The sequence below is a fragment of the Pygocentrus nattereri genome, chromosome 21 (assembly GCF_015220715.1).
Source record: "Pygocentrus nattereri isolate fPygNat1 chromosome 21, fPygNat1.pri, whole genome shotgun sequence".
NCBI classification, from domain to species: Eukaryota; Metazoa; Chordata; class Actinopteri; order Characiformes; family Serrasalmidae; genus Pygocentrus; species Pygocentrus nattereri.
The window spans coordinates 21,689,109-21,708,377 of NC_051231.1; the positions used below are offsets into that span (position 1 = coordinate 21,689,109).

General features: G+C 38.5%; 1 protein-coding gene across 1 annotated transcript in view; it reads right to left on the reverse strand.

Annotated features, from left to right (window-relative positions):
• Positions 1–6,629: 6,629 nt before the first annotated feature.
• The window catches only part of si:ch211-86h15.1 (uncharacterized protein LOC558435 homolog), a 39,926-nt gene continuing 27,286 nt past the window's right edge, over positions 6,630–19,269 (reverse strand). The window contains exons 4-5 of the mRNA XM_037532092.1: positions 8,122–8,276; positions 6,630–7,520 (exon numbers count right to left, since the gene is read on the reverse strand). Of these exons, the coding sequence (XP_037387989.1) occupies positions 7,156–7,520; positions 8,122–8,276 (520 nt within the window). The 3' untranslated portion in view covers positions 6,630–7,155. The remainder of the gene's footprint in view (positions 7,521–8,121; positions 8,277–19,269) is intronic.

A 19,269-nucleotide genomic window follows, 5' to 3' on the forward strand; every position in this document is an offset into this window, starting at 1 on the left:
GATGGGCTACAGTCAGTAACTATAGACCTACATAATGGATCTACATGGCAGGTGTTTCTGATAAAACAGGCTATGGCATATGTCTATTAACCCACCGTTATTGTCTATTACACATACAAAAATGATCAGAATTGTTATAATATACGCAAAATTTTACACAATATATTGTATAGTCCTGACAATAGAATAGCAGGTTAAGAAATTCTGAGTTGACAAAATTAAAGCATCAAGGTTTCTGGACATTAAAAAAAAAACTAGCTGGTAACCTTCATTACATATCCTTTTAAATTGGCCACTTTGCACCGTTTTACATGCTTGTTCTTCACACTTTGGTCTTTGAATCGTCTTCCACACTTTGGACAGAAAAAAGGTTTCTCTCCCGTATGGATCCTAAGGTGTGTTTGCAGGTGGCCATTACGTTTGAAATTGTTCCCGCAGAAATGACACTGGTATGGTCGCTCTCCAGAATGAACCCTCTGATGAACCTTCAAGTATGTTGACGAGCTGAAACACTTTCCACACACAAGACACTGATTTTTTCCAGTGTTTTGACTGTTGATCTTTGTCTGAGGATGGTAACTCTTGCAACGTGGTCTTCCTTCATCCAAAAGCCTCTGGGTAAACAAATGCCTACAAGCACAGAGAAAAGCATCAATAAGCATTATTTGAAGATGAAGACAGACAGAAATGTAAGAGCAAAATTTCACCACTTTTCCACTCAGGTAATGCCGCAACTGAGTTGAAATTCAATTTGCAATTAAAATACACCGGAGCAGTTTCTAGGCTACTATTTGAAACAATGAACATTTTTCAGGGAGGAATCAATCTAATAAAGTAAAATTGACCCTCAATTCTACCATTTACTGCTACCTATGCTGGTTGTTTTTACAAGCACAGAGTTATGATAGCATTTCTAAATTGAATTAAAATTCTAGACATTGAAAAATAAAAGACATTCTTTATGCACTGGAACAATTTACCTAAGTAGTTTCTTTATGATTACAATTTATGTTACTGCAATTTCAGTTTAAGCAATTACTAAATGGTGCAATAAGTGTGGTTAATGATATTGTGACATCCCCGAAGTCCACGGGGTTCTGCAGCTCATTACCAAACATCAATGCTGCCAATTTGAAGCTTCTACTTTCCTGCCACACTGAGAAGCATGCCCACCGCACCAGGAGTTTATTTTTGTCTTAGAATTCTTCCATGAGTTTTTCTGTCATATGCTGGTCGAGGACTGTATATGCCTCTACCAATTTCATAAAGCAGTCCATGGCCTCCAGAACATAGTGACTTCCAGAGCTGGTGGCTGGGAAGAGGCCCATGACGTTGACTGCTACTCTTTCCATTGGTTCAGAAGACTGGAACAACTGGAGTGGAATGCGCATGCTGAACTGTTCCTTTCTCGCAAGTGCAGGCAACTGTGCAATGCACAAATGTCTCCTCATGCACTTGACACCTAGGCAGATACCCTTGTGCAACTGACACCCAGTAAAACCCTGTCTCAACCTTGTTCTCAGCAACCACAATGTGGCCAACCCCTAACCTCAAACACAGTCCTCAATGCCCTCTCTTCTTCATACTCTTTGGCATCAACTAGTACGATATTACAGTACCCAAGGCCATAGACTCCCAGTATCGATATAACAGTCCGTGTCATTCTGCCATACAGAAACAATGAGAGTGAGAAAGCTAGTGCTAATGTCCGCTCTGCACTCTTACCAGCTCAATGTCACTCTCCTGAGCTTGTTGCAGCTCCTTGTGGCTAAGGTATTTTCTCCACTGTGGCGCAGTCCTCATGTTGCATCCACATATCCTCCAATATCTTACAGTTGCTCTAAGGTAACAGAAAGCCATGTCTGCTGTGTCAGACAATTGGAAGATCACTCCTTTGGCGCTAAGATGGTGGAAAGGATCAGTGATGTCAGCAAATCCCTGCACAAAACGTTTGTTGACACACCACCAAACCCAGAAAGCTCAGCAACTGCTTGAGGCTGTGTTGAACAGGCCACTGCTGGATGGCCTCAACTCGTCCTGGAAGAGGCTGGGACAAGCATGTCATCCTAATATTCTATATAGTGTTTTTTTGGCAGGCCAGCCAGGATAATTTCCATCAGTCTCTAAAAGGTAGGAGCAGCATTACTATGCCCAAATGCTATGACAATACTCGGAGTTGCCTAACCCCAAGGACAAATGAAACTTTTATTCTTAGCCTCTGGCATGAGCGCCTCAAGACCTGCTGCACAGATCAGTCAAGGACACAGTTACTGCAGGGCAGTGAACATGCATCTAACTTGTTAACAGTGGCTCTACAATAAGGTTCTCCTGGATGACCAAACTCACCTCCTCACCCTATCAAGAAGAATGTAGCCCACCACCCTGCAAAGAAAGCTCATTTCCATCATGTGTATCTGTGATCTCATTCTTTCAGTCATTACTCAAAGATCATGACCGTAGGTGAGGGTTGAGATTTAGAACAACTGGTAAACTTTTTGCCTTATGGCTCAGCTCCCTCTTTCCCCATTACAGTGTTGTACAGCAACTGCATTACTGCTGCTGCCTGTCCCAGCATGCAACTGATCTCATGATCTCTTTTCCCAACTCTGTTGAAGGACCCTGAGATACTTAAAATTCTCCTCCTGGGGCAGGTCCTCTCCATTTACCTGGAGTGGGTATGTAATAATTTTCTGGGCTAGGACCATGTACTCAGACATGGAGGTGTTGATCCTCATACCAACCGCCTCATACTCAGCTGCAAACCACTCCAGTGAATGCTGGAGGCATCCATGTGATGGACACTATGCAATGCTCCTCATCATTCTGAGGTTTGACTATCGAGTCTTCTTTCCAGAAACTTGGCATAAACTTTCCCAGGGAGGCTGAGCAGTGTGATACCCTAGTAAAATGGGCCATATTCTCCGGTCCACTTTCTTAAAAATAGTGACCACCACCCAGGTCTGCCAAACCAAGGGTACTGTTCCCTAGGTCCATGCAACATTGCAGAGGCCTGTCAGTCATGACATCCCCACAACATCCATAGTCTTAAGAATTTCTGGGCGAATCCCATCCACCCCTGTTGCCTTGCCACCAAGAAGCTTGCCAACTACCTCAGTGACCTCCACTATGCAAATGGAGTCTGACACCCCAGAAGCATCTGGCCCTGACTCCCATGAGGGAGGCATGCCTCTCAGGTTTAGAGGTTTCACAAAGTGCTTCTTCCACCGACTGACAATATCCTTCAGAGTCAGTTTCTCCACCCCTGCTGAGTATAGCCTGAGCAAAGCAACTCTAACTGCTCCAGAGTTCATGTCCCCTACCTCATATAGCACACGTGAAATGTTCTCTTGGAGGTGGGAGTTAAAATTATTCTGAACAGGGGCCTCTGCCAGTGGTTCTCAGTACACCCTCAGTATTCACTTGGACCTACCAGGTCTGACCACCAGACCTTCCCTGCCATCTGATCCAACTCAGCAACAGATGGTGATGTGTCATCAGTTCAGCACTTCTGTTTACCAGTGTCCAGAACTTAAGGCCCCAAGGCACATGTAGTGACTAGTCGATCATTGACCTTCAACCCAAGCAGCTCTTGTACCAAGCACACTTTTGAACATCTTTGTGTTCGAACGTGGTGTTTTATGAACAGTTCATGACAAGCACAGAAGTCCAATAAAAATGTACTATTGGAGTTTAGGTCAGGTGGGCCATTCTGTCTCTCCCACTGCCTATACAGCACTGCACCGGTTCCCTACGCTGGACCTTGTGGGTGGTGGGCCCACATGGTCACCACACGTTGCCTTTTCAGGGCTGAATCTAGCTGGATTACGTGGGCTGCCCAGCCACCAGGCACTCGGCAAGGAACCCTACCCTAGGCCTGGCTGTAGAGGTAGGTCTAACCCTCTCTTGGGCAGGGTACATGGTATCTTATGTCCCTTGATAATGGGGGACTTTGGATTCTATTGTTACATGAGCAGTAAAGCTAGAACAAGTTCTTAAACCACACATAACTAAACAAATGCTTATGGGATAAAACAAATGACCCTTTAATGTTAGACTACTCCATGTTAAGAAGAAAATCACTACTTACTTCATAAAAAATGTGATGAAACACAATTATTATATTGTATTATAAATGATTTTTTCTTCTTGATTAGAAGAAACAAACTAAAGGATTGCACGTTTAAATCTGTAATGTTTTGTTAAAAAAAGGGTTAAAGGTTTTATCTTCCTTTTTACGCTTAAAAGAATAAAGCAGTGATTGTACTGATTGATAAAATATTTTAACAGACTTCAAACTGTAAGGACATTAAGAAATAAGGTACTGTAAATGGAAATAAACATTTTTTATTTTCTATGTAAAAAAGCAGTGTCACTTTACAATAAAAGGAAATTAAATCAAATTGAATTCAACTAAAGTTATGAAAAAACTGTTACATAATGTCAAAAAGATAAAATAATAAATAAAAAACATGATTTTTTTGCACCTAGTTACTATCCCTGTCAAACTTTTACAACACTCTGGGAAGTGGTAAACTTTCTCTCCTGTGCGAGTTCAGATCAGTATTTTATATGGAACATCATGAAGTATAGCATTTTTGTTGTCTCAAACTATACGACAAATCTTGATTTTCATAAACTAGAAGTGAAGGTCCAGGATCAGAGTACCAATCAGTGTAGTGCAGTAGTCTTAGATGCCTATATCACTTTCCCAGTAAAAGTAAGCTAGTTGACCATTTAATTTAACTCAAACTAAGCTGATTGTGAACTCAACACCAAAACTTATGCTATACATTTCTAATAGAAAAATGGAAAATGTGTGATACATGTTCAACAATCTACGCACCCGCAAAGGGTAGTTGGTCACATACAATGCCTGTGCAGTTCTATTTAAAACAACCATACAGAAAGAGAACAATAAAAAAAATTAAAAAATAAAAGACAAAAAGTGTTTCAGAGAACAAAATAACAAAAGCAGTAGTTTTACAAATGTCAGTGACCGACTTTCTAAATTTCAATCTGAAGAGGTGGAACAAATTTTAGTTCTAAAAAGATGCTGTTTATAATTTTTATCTGCAGGCATCCAAAAAGTCAACATGGCTAAAAATGAATAAAGCGGGTGGAAGACATTACGCTTTACAAAAATGAAATCATGCTAAGAGCTCACCAGTGTTCCTTACTATGGATGCCCATGGGTACTTGCGTATCTGGTTACCATTTTTCAAATACTGTAATCACTATTAGGTTTTATCACAGGAAGGAGAAAATTTAGATACCAACAACTCAGGGCTATCTAATGAAATCAGACAATAATATTTATTATACAGCTTTTAAGATAGTGACTTTTTGTTGTTGTTTTTGTTTGTTTGTTTGAGGGCTGTCACTGTGCTATAGCCAATCAAACTGTTATGCTCTTAAAGCCACACTCAGCCTTAATTTCAGCCTTCCAATCACTGTTTAGCAACAACTGCTATGTGTAAATGCCTCAAACCTTCAGTCAATTATTTGCACCCATCATAACTGGCATAAAGATCCTGAGGTCCTCTACAGTTTTGAAAGGGTTTTATGAGATTTGGTGTGGAAATAGCAACAAAATTACATACACAGCAGTGGCTGGCTCTTAGCTGACCTCAGCACAGCAGTGCTATAGCCATATACTTTACTTCCCGCTCTGTTTTTCTCTGTACAAGATGCTACGCTCACACTACCCAGAGCTTTAATATATTGAGATATAATGTTACAGGTATACAACATACATTCTCTAGGCTAACATACAACAAGGCCATGATAAAATGTGAGAATTTATGAGGGTTAATAAATTATGATTGTAAAATGCATCCTCCAGAACACGCTTTTTATTTGCAGTGCTATAACATTCCTATTTAAATCAGCATGCTTTAGTGTAGTTCCAGCAGTGGCTCTGTTTAGGCTACAGGCTCTGTAGTTGGCCATATTTATGACAAACTAACGGCAGTTCAAAGATGTACTGCATTACCTACTCATAACATACACCACCACCAGCATGAAACAGTTCACTGTTACGCATCTTTTTGATGGCACAGTATCACGTAATGTAATTCATGTAATGGAAATCAGCAGGTACATTTGGGTGAATTATGTCTGATTAACTGTATGTGTATCTTCCTTCCTTCCATTAGTTGGGGTTGGGGAGTTAGAGACTAACTTTTATAAAGCATTTTTAATGTATGCTTTTTCAGTAATCAGTGAGGACAGACAAGAAAAAAAAAAGCAAAATAGGCAGGCACAGAGACAGAAGTAAATAAAATAAAATCAATGTTACTATCAACTAATTTAGTATACAAAGGTAATGAACAGGTAAATAAATAGTTATATGGTTAAATAATTATATTAAATAAAATTAAACAGGATAACTGGTGTTTATGGAAGAGTAACAGCAGTTTCTAGAAGACTAGAGGGATAGGAAAGGAATAAAGAAAGTGAAAGGGTACATAATTACGAATGGTCAAAAAAGAAGCAATGATTTGGTTAAAAAAATGAAATAAGAAACTGATAGTTATATATATATATATATATATATATATATATATATATATATATATATATATATATTGAGAAGTAAGGGTTTTTTCTTCAAAATGGACCTCACTGAAATTTTCATCCTAGTTGTGGCCCTGTAAGCTCTATTTTTTTTTTTTTTTTAGCTCATTCGCTTATATGAGCTGGTCTCTGTCATATTTCTAACACAACACAAACCACTTTTTTGATTTTAAATTAAAAAAGCAAGCCCTACATTAATTTCTGTCAATCGTTTTTTTTTCTCTCTTTTTTTTGGCATTGTTTATTTCCTTCTCCACAGTTAACTCATACAGACACACAAATATCAAAATTAGTCTGAATGCATAGCCTTACTTCTTACCTGAAAGACAAGGTGCATCTTTGAGTGGAAAAAGTCTTATATATTATTTACTTGACTGCAAGTACCATGAGTTCAAAATCACACAGTTAAGTTCTTATAGTTAGTTGACATTACATTTAAGCTTAGATTAAAATGCTAAGGTCTCTATAGGTCCCAAAGTCTTAAAAGCATTTTAAAACAAAATCAGTAACAGTAGAGAGTGTACAAGTTCTGAGGTTCTGAAACACAAATGACCTCAAGTAAATTTGTCTAATAATCCTTTAGGGATTATCATTTTCAAGATGAGCCCTAACATGCCTGTTACATGCACTTCTGTCACTGAACCTCTTTCCACAAGTAAGACAGCTGTAAGGTTTTTCTCCTGTATGGATCCTAACATGCACACTGAGGTGACTCGACTGTCTGAAGTTTTTGTCACAAAACGGGCAGTGATATGGTTTCTCCCCTGAATGAACACGCAGATGGATTTTCAGCAGTCCTCGAGAGCTAAAAGTCCTCCCACACACCACACAAGTATTAGGTCCCACAAGGCCGAGAGCTTGAGGTTGACTTGTGTACATTTCGAAGGTTTCCTGGTCATGCTTCCTGATCTCCTCGTTTCTGTTCCTCGAGCTTGCTTGGAACTCTAGATCACAGTAAAGGAAACGACAACAGTAAAATCTTCATTTCATATTTTGCCAGAATGTATATATCTGCATCTGCTTTTGTCTCACAGGGCCAGACATGATCTTATAAAGAGAATAAATGCAAAGATAACTTGTTAAACTTGTAGTGTTGGAATCTGCCACTAATAATTTAACATTCCCTCTAAACCCTTCCCCAAATTCATCTAGGATTGTGCTCTTTTAAAGTCTGAAGTACAACTGATAACACAAGCAAGCGAACCACAATCACTACCTAACAGGCATTTTTTTGTTTTTACTGCATGTAATGTGCTCCATGGTTTCAGCCATGCTTTCGTTTTACAATGCTTCTACATCTATGGACTAACAGGGTTGTTGTCTTTCAGACAAAGTTGACGAGTGCTCTATCGCCCCCTACTTAGAGCTCCCCCTTCAACAAGATGTTAGACTGATTTTGAAATTTTATAGATAGATACTTCCATCCCTAACAAATCTTCATTCCCACCAACATTTAGCCCAAAAAAATTCTCAGAGCTCTACCTAGACGTTCTCGTTACAATATCACCTCTGGCCCCACAAGACCACATCTGCTTATCTACTTACGTGTTGGCAGGCTTTGTGCTTCATCCACCTGCATTATGCCTGGAAGTCTGTCCTTTTTTTTAAGCACTCTCTGATTTTCAATCTTCTGCTCCATTTTCCTTTCTCTTCCGACTTTTATTAGCTTGCTTATTCCACGAGACCTTTTCATAAGATGTCTAAAATTGACATTGAGTGAAATTTAGCAAAAGGCGTTGCATACACATACATTTACTTCAAAATGATGAGCAGTTTTGGCAAATTTTAACCCTTTAACAGCCACTCTTCATATTTAAAACGACAGTTCAGCAATGGTTAATTTCTTAACAGTATTCACTCAAATTTTGTCTACAGCTTCAAGTAAAACTATTAGATTTTTTTTGACAGATAATGATGTGTCCAAATGAAATGATGGGACACTGAGGAGAGCACAAATTTAACAGAAATTAAGAAAATATCTTACCACACTGGCAAGTGTACTGCATTCCTACAGTGCAATATAGAACGTGACAATAAATGTTTATTAGACGAGCACAGGTGCAGGTAGGCTGCCTGTCAGACCCAAGCAGCCAGCAAGTGGCACCAGGTTGCACCCTTAAGGTTTGGGGGTGTTTTGCACATGTAAAAGAACATCTCTGTGAGACAGTCGTCCTCATAGACGTAAGCCACAAACATTCTTCTGTACAGCAATATACAAAAAATCCTTTTTTGGATAAGACACTTATGACTCTACACTCATGCATATTCCTGCCTGTGAGAACATTTTAAACCAGAAGGGAGAACCACATTGTTCCTGCAGCACACCACTGATGCCTGCAATACAGTTCTGCGCCATCACTGTAACCTTTTATACTGCAAGGATCAGCAGCAGTCATGTGAGCATGATGTGCAATTTAAAACTTCAAGTCTATTTGTTGCCAACTGCTGCAGTAACATGGCTAAGCTAGGCACTGCCCCCAGTTACCTGACTGCTCAAAAGAACATCCAAAAAATAAATAAAGAAATCTTTCAATTTCTTATAATACAAGATGAAGCCAAAGGAACTAAGTTCCTGCAACCTTGTACACCCCAAAAAGTAACTAGGCAATTGAATGTGAGAATGTGAAGAAAAAAAAAAAATCATACCTTTTTTCTCTCTGTTAATGAAAGCTAAACCTCACTATAGCTACATCTATGGGACATAAGGCTTCCTAGTTGGTCCCACAGCCTGTAAGCACACCAACAACGTCACTTGCTGTAAGCGGCATTATTGCTAGTGGTGTGAAGTTTTTGCAGCTGAATCATACATTGTTAGCACCTCCACAACAAATAGTAGCAATTAGTTGCACCTAGTGACAGTGAAAGAAAACGGTCAGGGTCTGAGGCAGTCTAACTGCTACAGTTAGACTTGAACATTCATGACTACTTTCTCCTCTGTGCTGGTGAAGGCCTCTTCGTGGACCTTTGACTCCTTGCTCAAAAATGATGCTATTTTCTGCACAAATTAGTACAAACACACAGTAAATTTCTCCAACTCCAGTTCAACACATGGTGGAAAATTCTTGTAAATTATTTCTGAGAGACAACAGAGATTTTGGGACCAAAAGAAATTTGCCACACATCTTCTCTGGGTCTGTGAACAGATGTTGCAAGTGTTTATGTAGTGTTCATGCACACCGTCACATTGACAAACAGCAGGTCGCAAGTGTTCAAATGCGTGTCAGCAGTGTAACGATTCTGAAAGTTTTGTAGTGTCCATGAAACATTACAAGTTAAAGCAAAATGTGGACTGCCAAAGTTGAAAATTCAAAACTGTTCACCATCAAAAATGGTATTTTTCAAGGTGGCAACCACCTTTTGCATTACACAGGAACAATGGAATTAAAGAACACCAACAGCAACTGAGCAAGTGTTATGAGCCGATTTGCCTTTTACACACCATATTACCACTGAGACTTCAGTCGGACTACCCTGTAATGCATTTGCCTAACAAGTGTATTTTTCCAGCATGCAAACATGAAATGTAAACAAAGAACACCGTTTGATTGCTTAGTTTCAACATCAACCAAGTTTTTAAAATACAGTGACTCTCATCTCAACAGAAAATAACGATTGTCTGAAAATGTTTAGAATGAACATCGTGCTAATTCTAGTTTCTCTTTGAATTCGTGAAATGTACAAAAAACACAAGCATGAGATTTACAGCGTGGGCTAAAGTTATTTACTTAGCAACATTACTTAATGTCGCTCTCCTCTTAACAGGGATTTATTTATCGCCACGCCACCTCAAATTCATAATCTTGGCCTTCATCATCATCATCAGTATTCTGCAGGGTCATTTAGCATAGCAGTCAATCTCAGTCCTACAAAAGGAAAACAAAAAAAGGTGACTGTTTCACTGTTACTTGCAACTTACTGTGCAAATGGTGGCATTTATATAGAACAAAAAGTGGTGATGTGACAAAGGGTTGCATATAACAAGGCAAGCCATGTCCTAGCATTGCTAGTGAGTTATTAAGAATAATTATTTTAGTCTTCTGTATACAAGAAATCTTAAAACTTTTACCTTGCATGCCATTTTAGTAGAGCAAAATGGCTCGTCGCACAGATCTATGACTGAGAGCAACGAAGATTAGAGCCTTGCACCATATACATATGGTATGTTAAAACGGAGGGGAGCAAAGGGCACAACCTCACATGGGCCAACATGTAACATGGATATTTTTAAACAGATTCCAGTATAATATGCTTTTGGTCACCTTCTTATATTCTCATAGCATCATTATCTAAATGTTCACACCAATTTGACCAACATTTCCCAAGATCAGCCATGAACAATTTCATGGTTTTTGCACAATGAAAGTTACTTTTTTCCATCACAAGCATTTTTCGACTACAGAGTTGTGCATAAGTAACATGATTCACATCTATATTATTTTAACCACCTTCTTGGTGGCTGAAATATAGGCCTGTATTAAAGCATATAAACAACTCACTGTTAAAGCCAACCAGGCTAAAGTACAGCCTCCACATCACAGGGTTAGTTTTAACACTGTTACAATAAAGAACGTCTTCCAAAGAAACAAACGATTTTGTGGAGGTGTTTATGCACAGATTTATCAGTATATTAAAATATGTTTTTTTAAAAATGTAAATACACGTACAATTCAACTCATTATGATATTTCTTCTTTTACTTCGGGGTCAAAAGTAACTTTACCAGTGAAAACGAATTTACTTCAAACAACCTAGATTGGTACAAATAAACCCTCTGTCTGTTACAATTACCTCCCCCTTTGAAGTAAATGTTTACAATTGTACTCATGCTCCTGGCTAAGCTGTTGCTGAAAACAATGTACAGGTTTTCATTTGCAATACAGATGTGCACGGGCATTTATATAAAAATGATTGATCTTGCAAAATCTTTATTGTTTGGCAAAAATCAAAACGTGGTAGGTTGTGCACTGCTCTCCCCTACTATAATACAAAGGTAATATTTTACTGCTTTTGATTACCTTTTTCAGTCTTCTTTATTTAGACTGCATTTCTGGACTGTCAATACATGAACCTGCATCCTGGAACACAGTTTGTAAAAACAGATAAAACAGAAATTATATGTAAAGAATGAATATCTAAGAGCATAAAGTATTCAACAGCACACAAACACTATCCAGGGGTCATGGATGCCGGTCCTGGAGGGTTGGTGTCCAGCACATTGTTCTAACGCTCCAACTAAAGATGGTAATTATGTTTAATAAGGTGTGTGAGTAGGAAATCATATAACTGTGCTGGAATGATTTTGGCCCTTCAGGACCGAAATTGACGACTCTTATTTCTCAACTAACGTTTATTCATTGTCATGTTAAAGCTGGTAAGGCATGCACAAAGTTATACAAAAGCTCTTATTATTTACCTAGAATTTGGAGCTTTGAAGACTGTGGGTTAAGCTGTAGTCTATTAGATGCTCCTTGACCCAGCCCTGAAATTCTGAGCTGATGCGAGCAGCCCCAAACTTGGTGTGAAAACTGAAATCTATAAAATAAATAATAATTAATCACATACAGTGATATAATCAAATAATAAGAAAATATCTGTATAGATTATGTGTGAAACAGTCCACAATTGGCACCACAAAGACTGGACAGCTTACAACAAAGTCTTTAAGGAAATACAGCCACAACAAATTTCATTCACTTTCATAGAAAGTAATGAATAAATGAGAATAAATGAGAATTATATCTTACATGTGGGAGACTGAGCTCACAGCTGCCTCTTCATGTGGTACTGATGACACAATTGACAGGCTGCACTCCTCTCTCATTACTAGCCAATAAGAATGATGCTGTGTATCCTGCGACACTCCCGGGTCCATTCAGGTTCATTTTAACATTTTAATTAAATTTGAATTACATTTCAACTTCATTAATTGGAAATTACAAAGCGGATATAACAGCTAATCAATAAACTTTCCTGAGCAGGAAAACTATTCCGATTATGAGAATTATAACAACGTTTACTAATAGTAGTACTTCTAACTCTGGTTATACACTGTGGATTTAATGGTTTAGGACTATACAGGCAATTATGCAACAAGTTAACATTGAAATTTAGGCATGCTTCAGATTAAACGGAAGTGATGGAAAGTGTTCAACTTTGTGAACGTTAAATGTATTGTTTAGGAAAAGTAATCCTCCCCTGTACATATTTTGGGGATCAAAATAATCCCTTTATTTGTTTAGAATTCAAATGTTAAACAGTTTGTTGCCTTGGGGCAACACTGTGCCACAGGCGTTCTGAAATCACAGAGAAAACGTATACATATCTTAATAATTTATTTCATTTGTACATGCAAAATAAATTACAAAATCACAAAACATCACAAAATGTGCGAAGAATACAATATAATTGTCTCAAGGTCAACCAAGCAGTTGAAGAACACTAAAAGAGCTTTAGCATTTGCTAAATTATAGTCCTGTGGATCGGCAGCCACGATAGGTGACAAATCATTAACGCAACACTGGATTTGTCCATGGCTTTCGACTCTGTGTCGCCACAAAAAGGTGGCAAATGAAGGGATGTGGTTATTAAATAAAATTGCACATGGTACAGTCTAGAAAAATGCTAGCTATCTAGCTTATTGGTGGTCATTTAGATTAGATTAAATTAAATATATTATGGTTTTCATGGAGGTATGGGAAAACTCGATTTCTTCCAATGCAATACCACCCAATATAAATTCAAGAGAGGAATCAAAAGTGCAAAAGTCTGTCAGTCGAATTGGTCAACACTGTTCTTCACTTAACAGTCAATACTAAATTCATGCAGGACCGTATAACAGCAAAAACAGACTAAGGAAATAAGTTGAAATAAGCACCATTTGGTATGAGTTGCTGTACAAAGTCCAGCTCAGCATTCAACAGTATTCTGTATGAAATTTCAGAAAACAGTTGCTTTGCCTGGTGAAACAAAGGTGTGCGTTACATTTCATGCACAAAACCCTTGGAATGCCTTTGCACCCAGGAACTCTGCATCTTCCTTTCTTGCCAGTCATGGCCGGCCAGTGTGATGTGCAGTCCATCCGAATGTCTGGGATTGGGACTGAAGCAGGGCGTCCCCTGCTGCTCTTGCACAAGTCTTGCTCCATCTGGGATTTGAAGGCGTACAGCCTCATGTGCTCATTTCTTCTCAATTCATTTCCATCACAGTCTTGCCTGTAGAGGAACCAGCATGTCACCACTACCAAATCCTCCAAATTCTCCCAGTTTTGGCAGAGAATTCTACCACATCCACCCCCCTCCTTTTCTATTTCAACCTTGCCCTGTATTGTAAGAGCACAGAGACCAACCCGACGATGAAAAACTAGCTGAACTAAGAACGATTACTGACCACCTATCGCTCTTTATGATTTCTGTGAAAACTACACCTACATGCAACATGTACACACATGATGTGATGTGAAACTGTGGCAGTGGCAGTAAACTGTAATTTACACAAGTAAATTAATAAATGAAAAACTAGAAGACATGCAACGGTTTAGACTGACCAGATCCAAGTAATATTCAAAGTTGGTCTGAAACGTTTACAGGGGATTCACTGTAAAACTGCAACGTACAAAGTAAATGTTGTTTGAATGTCTTACATTCAAGTTTAAGCTAAACTTAGGGCAGGGAAGCAAAAGTACATCACCGTAAGCTGGGCGCCAACATAACTCAGGAAAAGTCACTAGGAGTGAATGGATATACATGAACCAAAAAAAGAGAGTTTAAAGCACAGGATGCTGTTGGATGTGGCCGTTTCTTTTTATAGATGGAAGGATCAATGTATTGGTATCAGCATTTTTTCAGCCCAAACATGTGATCAGCTGTCATTTCTCTACCTTAGCCATTTCTGAGAGCTGATCAGTGGTGTAAAACATATGACCCATATTTCACCTCCGGTGCCAGAATGTAACTTCTGCACCATTTAAGGTAGAATGAATAAGTCTGAACAAGAAGGTGTAGAATAGGAAGCCCACTTCAGCCTCATCATATCTATTTCACTATTTTTTGTTTAAGTATATTATTATACATTTGATTCTGGTTTTGCTATAAATTCGCTGTGTGAACGTTTAGAGTAGAGGTCACTAAGAGGCGGGAGCGGTCCGAGTCCGGACCCAGATGCTGTCCTATGCGGACCTGGACCTATAACCAATAAACCTATGGAGAATTATTTAACTTCGACGGGGTGGTCCTATTTTATTTTGCTGTAACTTTTTTAGCCTTTTTCTCAGCCAATCAGATCTGTGCATTACAATGCAACGTAACATCATGGCATTTGTCTACACAATGTTTGTAAAGGGTTTTATGGTGATGAAGATTGAAGAAAAAAAAAAAAGAATCCATCCATGAAATCAGGGGCAGAGTTTCTGAAGGACCACTGAAGGGAGGAGTGTATTTGTTTTACTGTTGAGTTCAATTAGTAAAAATCCTTCTCCAGCCCTGCCTTCGATTGCAAAAGCCTAATGGCCAATAGCACTGAAGGGCGATCAGCGATCGACAGGGCCCCAAAATCACTGATTTCATCCCTACTGTGCTGTATGTTATCACGTTAACTCTGAGCTAATTAAGAGCTTGTGCATCCATGGTTTTTCTAATTTAATCTATACTGTAAGTGGAAATTCACATACTGTTCGTTTTAACAAACAGCAAAATTGGCTAAAATGCCTATCCTGAGTGATGAAACTTTGCTACTTGCACAGGTATTGAAAAATGAGTCTGTTTCGTGTGCCCTCTCAAGATTTTGCTTGCACTTTTTGTCTGCTCGTGCACTGATTTGCTAGGCTTACAAGTCAATCAGTCAACTGTCTTACCACCAACTGAAGACACTGATTCAAATTGCTGAACTCTTACTGAAGCCAACTAGTGTCAACAGAACATGGTGCAAAATCTACAGGCAAAAGTCAGCTTGCAGAAGCATGCCGTTTATTTATGTAGTGCTACCTGAAGGGTCAAAGGTCATGGGCTAAGCCAGGGGTGCACAACTCTAGTCCTGGAGGGCCAGTGTCCAGCTCAGTTTATCGGCTCCAACACACTTGATCCACTTATCTGCTAATTACCAGGTTAAGTGTTTCCAAACTGTGCTGGACACTGACCCTCCAGGCCCAGAGTAGTGTACCCCTGGGCTAAGCCATGCCTGGATGCTCCTTTTATACCCAAGCATAACCACCTGTTCAAGTCTGATCAGAGGTGGTCTTGGTCTGGATCAAACTGATCCATGGTCTGGTTCGTTTGCAGTGTGAAACACTTTTTTTTGGATGGTTTGCACTGTCAGACCAAATACATTAAAGTTAAGGCAGGCCATTGTCACCCCTTAAACAACAGAATAAGAAAAAGAACCAAAAAGAAGTAAAATGAGCTGCAGTAGTATATTGGGAGAGGAGGAGACCAAATATGTAATATAATATAATGTAATTGTCAAAAGTCAGCTTGAAAAAAATGCATGAAAATGCCAAAACTTCTACCTTATTTTCCGAGAGGATGAGCGAGAGAAGATCTTCGTGTTTCTCCATTCAAATGAAAAAGGCTACCCACCGAACTGACTACATGCCGTCATCATACACATGCTCCTCTACAAACCAATCAATGTTAAGTATAAGGAGACGCAGCCCACATAGGTCATGACAGGACGTAGGTTTGTCATGCAACGATCCTTAATGCGTTCGCAAAATTGCAATGAGAAACCAAAATCAACCAAATCAAACGTATACAGAAACATGAACCTTAGCCCAGACTTTCAGGTGTGAAAATGCCCTCAAGCGGGCACTGAACAAGGCTCTAAGAGAACTGTTTCTGACACAGGTCAGATCCAAAGTTGTTGGTCATTATAAACATTCAGCCACAAATTCAATAGGTGATTTTAGCCCACTGAATGTTTGGCAGTATTAAGGTTATGATATTAAAATGCATCCCTATGTATCTTGTCTTTGTACTGTTTTTATGCTAATCTAGGTCAAAGCAGATTTTAAAAGTTACTGCTATAGTTTATCTACAGACACAATTGAGTGCAGTTTGTATTACACAATTCCTACATTGTGTGCATGTTTCAATGTGCAGATGGATATTTTCTTGCCAAAAGTCCAGACCATGTTATTTGCTCCATTTCACTGTTCTCACTATCAGAGGAAGCGGCCCCATCAGCCAGACCTGACTACTTTCTTCCAGTTATTCCAAGGTTATTTTATATTACATGGCAACAAAAAGAATAGGTGAGTTTTTTAATGTTTAAAAAAAAACATGAAAAAACATGAGAAAGATGCTTGCATGTATGCTGATAACTCTTAAAACACACTTTGTGCTCCATTTCACTGATAACAATTTTCAACTGTTACTAAAACATCCTTAAAACGCATACTGCCAAATTTCTTTGTACCTGTAGCAAAACGCCTGACTCAAAACCAAGATCAATCAAAAGATTTGTAGAAAGTTATATGTATATCGTAGAGAGTGGCATGTATCAAGCTGCCTATAAACAAAATTTCCATGAACATGCTGACTGTGGATATGAAGAAATAAAAACATCTTGGTGGTTGGCTAGTGTAGTGGTTAACACCTTTGCCTTCTACGCTGTAGACTGGGGTTCAATCCCCGACCAGGGCAAGCACCCTACACTGTACCAATAAGGGTCCTTGGGCAAGACTCCTAACACCACCTTGGCCTACCTGTGTAAAATGATCAAGTTGTAAGTCGCTCTGGATAAAAGTGTCAGCAAAATGCTGTAAATGTAAATCTAAAACCAGTGCTACATGCTATGCTCAGCAGATTGCTATTAAACGTGAAGCTTCTGGCTAGAACTGACTGATATAATGGACAGCTTTGCTAATGGTAAACCCATCCTAGCAACTGAGCCTTAGTTTTTAACTAAATTTAGTTTGGAGAGAACCTTCAACATTAACATTTAAGCTCTATCAGTGTGTATCAGCTAGTTAATTACTATCTTAGTTGATGCTCACTTATAACCAACGTCCTAAAGCACTGATAAGAGTGAGATGTTCTGAAAAGTATGATGCGTTTTATTTCTCTGCTACAATGTTATACAAATTAATGATGACTTGAAGTAAAGCAAGCTGACAAAGTGAATCTCAAATAGAAAAAAGGGGAGGTCACACAAAAACAAGAGAAATCATTTTACGGTTGTATGCAAAACTTGGGCACCCTTGATAAACTTATGCAAACTTATTTTCTATGCAAGTTAACACATGCTATAAATAGAAAACACTTCTGCACATGTTAATGCACAATTTCTCTTTATTTATAAAATATAACACAAAATATGTGCCCTGTCCAATATGGCATATTTATACTTAGTTTTTTCCCCCCAGTGTGTTAAACTCAGCAAAATAAATAAATATAGTTGCAGAAAAATGCAATTTTTTTCAAGTTTATTCCCTCTAGAGGATATTTTAACTCATTTTCACTGTGAAAATCAACAAAACACTGTTTCAAATCATTTGAACGGGGTGTTTTTTTATGACCGTATTAAAGAATTCGGTTCTCAGTTTCTGCCCCCACAGCTGATCTAAAAATCCAGAGTCCAGATTGTGCATGGCAACCACTCAGTTAAAAATCTGGGCTCAGATAAATCTCTTTATTCAAAGCCTGATATGCAAAAACTGTATTTTCTTCCCAGCTAAATTACCCCCTGCCTTTAAACTGAACCCCCCCCAATCATTTCCATATGTTCATATTACTGTATATAAACAGTAAACAGTATATAAAGGTTGATTGGGGAAATGAGTTTGGAGTAAAACAAATAACATATGGAATAGTGCATTGGAAGAGTAAACGGTAGCACCTCCTCTACACACCTGGAACTAATACAACTCCAATTCAGATTACTTGAAATTTGGCCAGGCCACCTACAGGGTCAATGGCTTCAAGAAGCTACCTTTATATTTGGAACATACTAAATATGCAATCAGAGGATCACACAAATATTTTTTTCTGGAAACATCTGCTGTCCTACTTTTCTAGCTTTCAGGCGCTGCCTGTAAATTGATGCAGTGCTCTGCCGTTTCCCTGGAAGGCTTGACTGAGCATTGTGCTATCAGTATCCAGTTAAAATCATGCTTTGCTTGGACACAGTATTGTTTTATTCATTATTGCTTTCATATAATATTTCTTATTTTGCTTTTCTTGACGTAATCACAGGTTTCTTTTGTTGTTTCCTTTCTCTGCTTTTTGTTTTCGCAAATATTAATAAAAATACAAAGAAAACAACCCTTACCAAAACGTATCAAATATGCATCTTGAGATATCCATGGACACAGCTGTATTTTTTTATGGTTTTATGAACTTAAATTTGCTATGCACCATCGATCACAAACTGCCCAATACTGTGCCTCACAAAAGGAGGCCTTGCCTTCAGTTGATATGTTTGACAGCAACTCCTATACTTTAGCAGAAGATTATTGGATATGTTTGAAGTACTTTAATGGGTTTAAACATATTAAAGAAAGATGTAGGGTCTGAGATGCTTCCTGCTGTCTGCAATATTGTGCAGTAGAGGGCTAACATCTAACCTAATGAATCACGGTTGTATCAAATTACTGTAAGGACAATAGGATGCCAAGTGTGTGATTAAGAAAAAAGCTGTCCTATAATGGTAACCTTGCATTGCTAGTAGTTGACTCTCTACAGGAAATGTAGGATCTAATCAC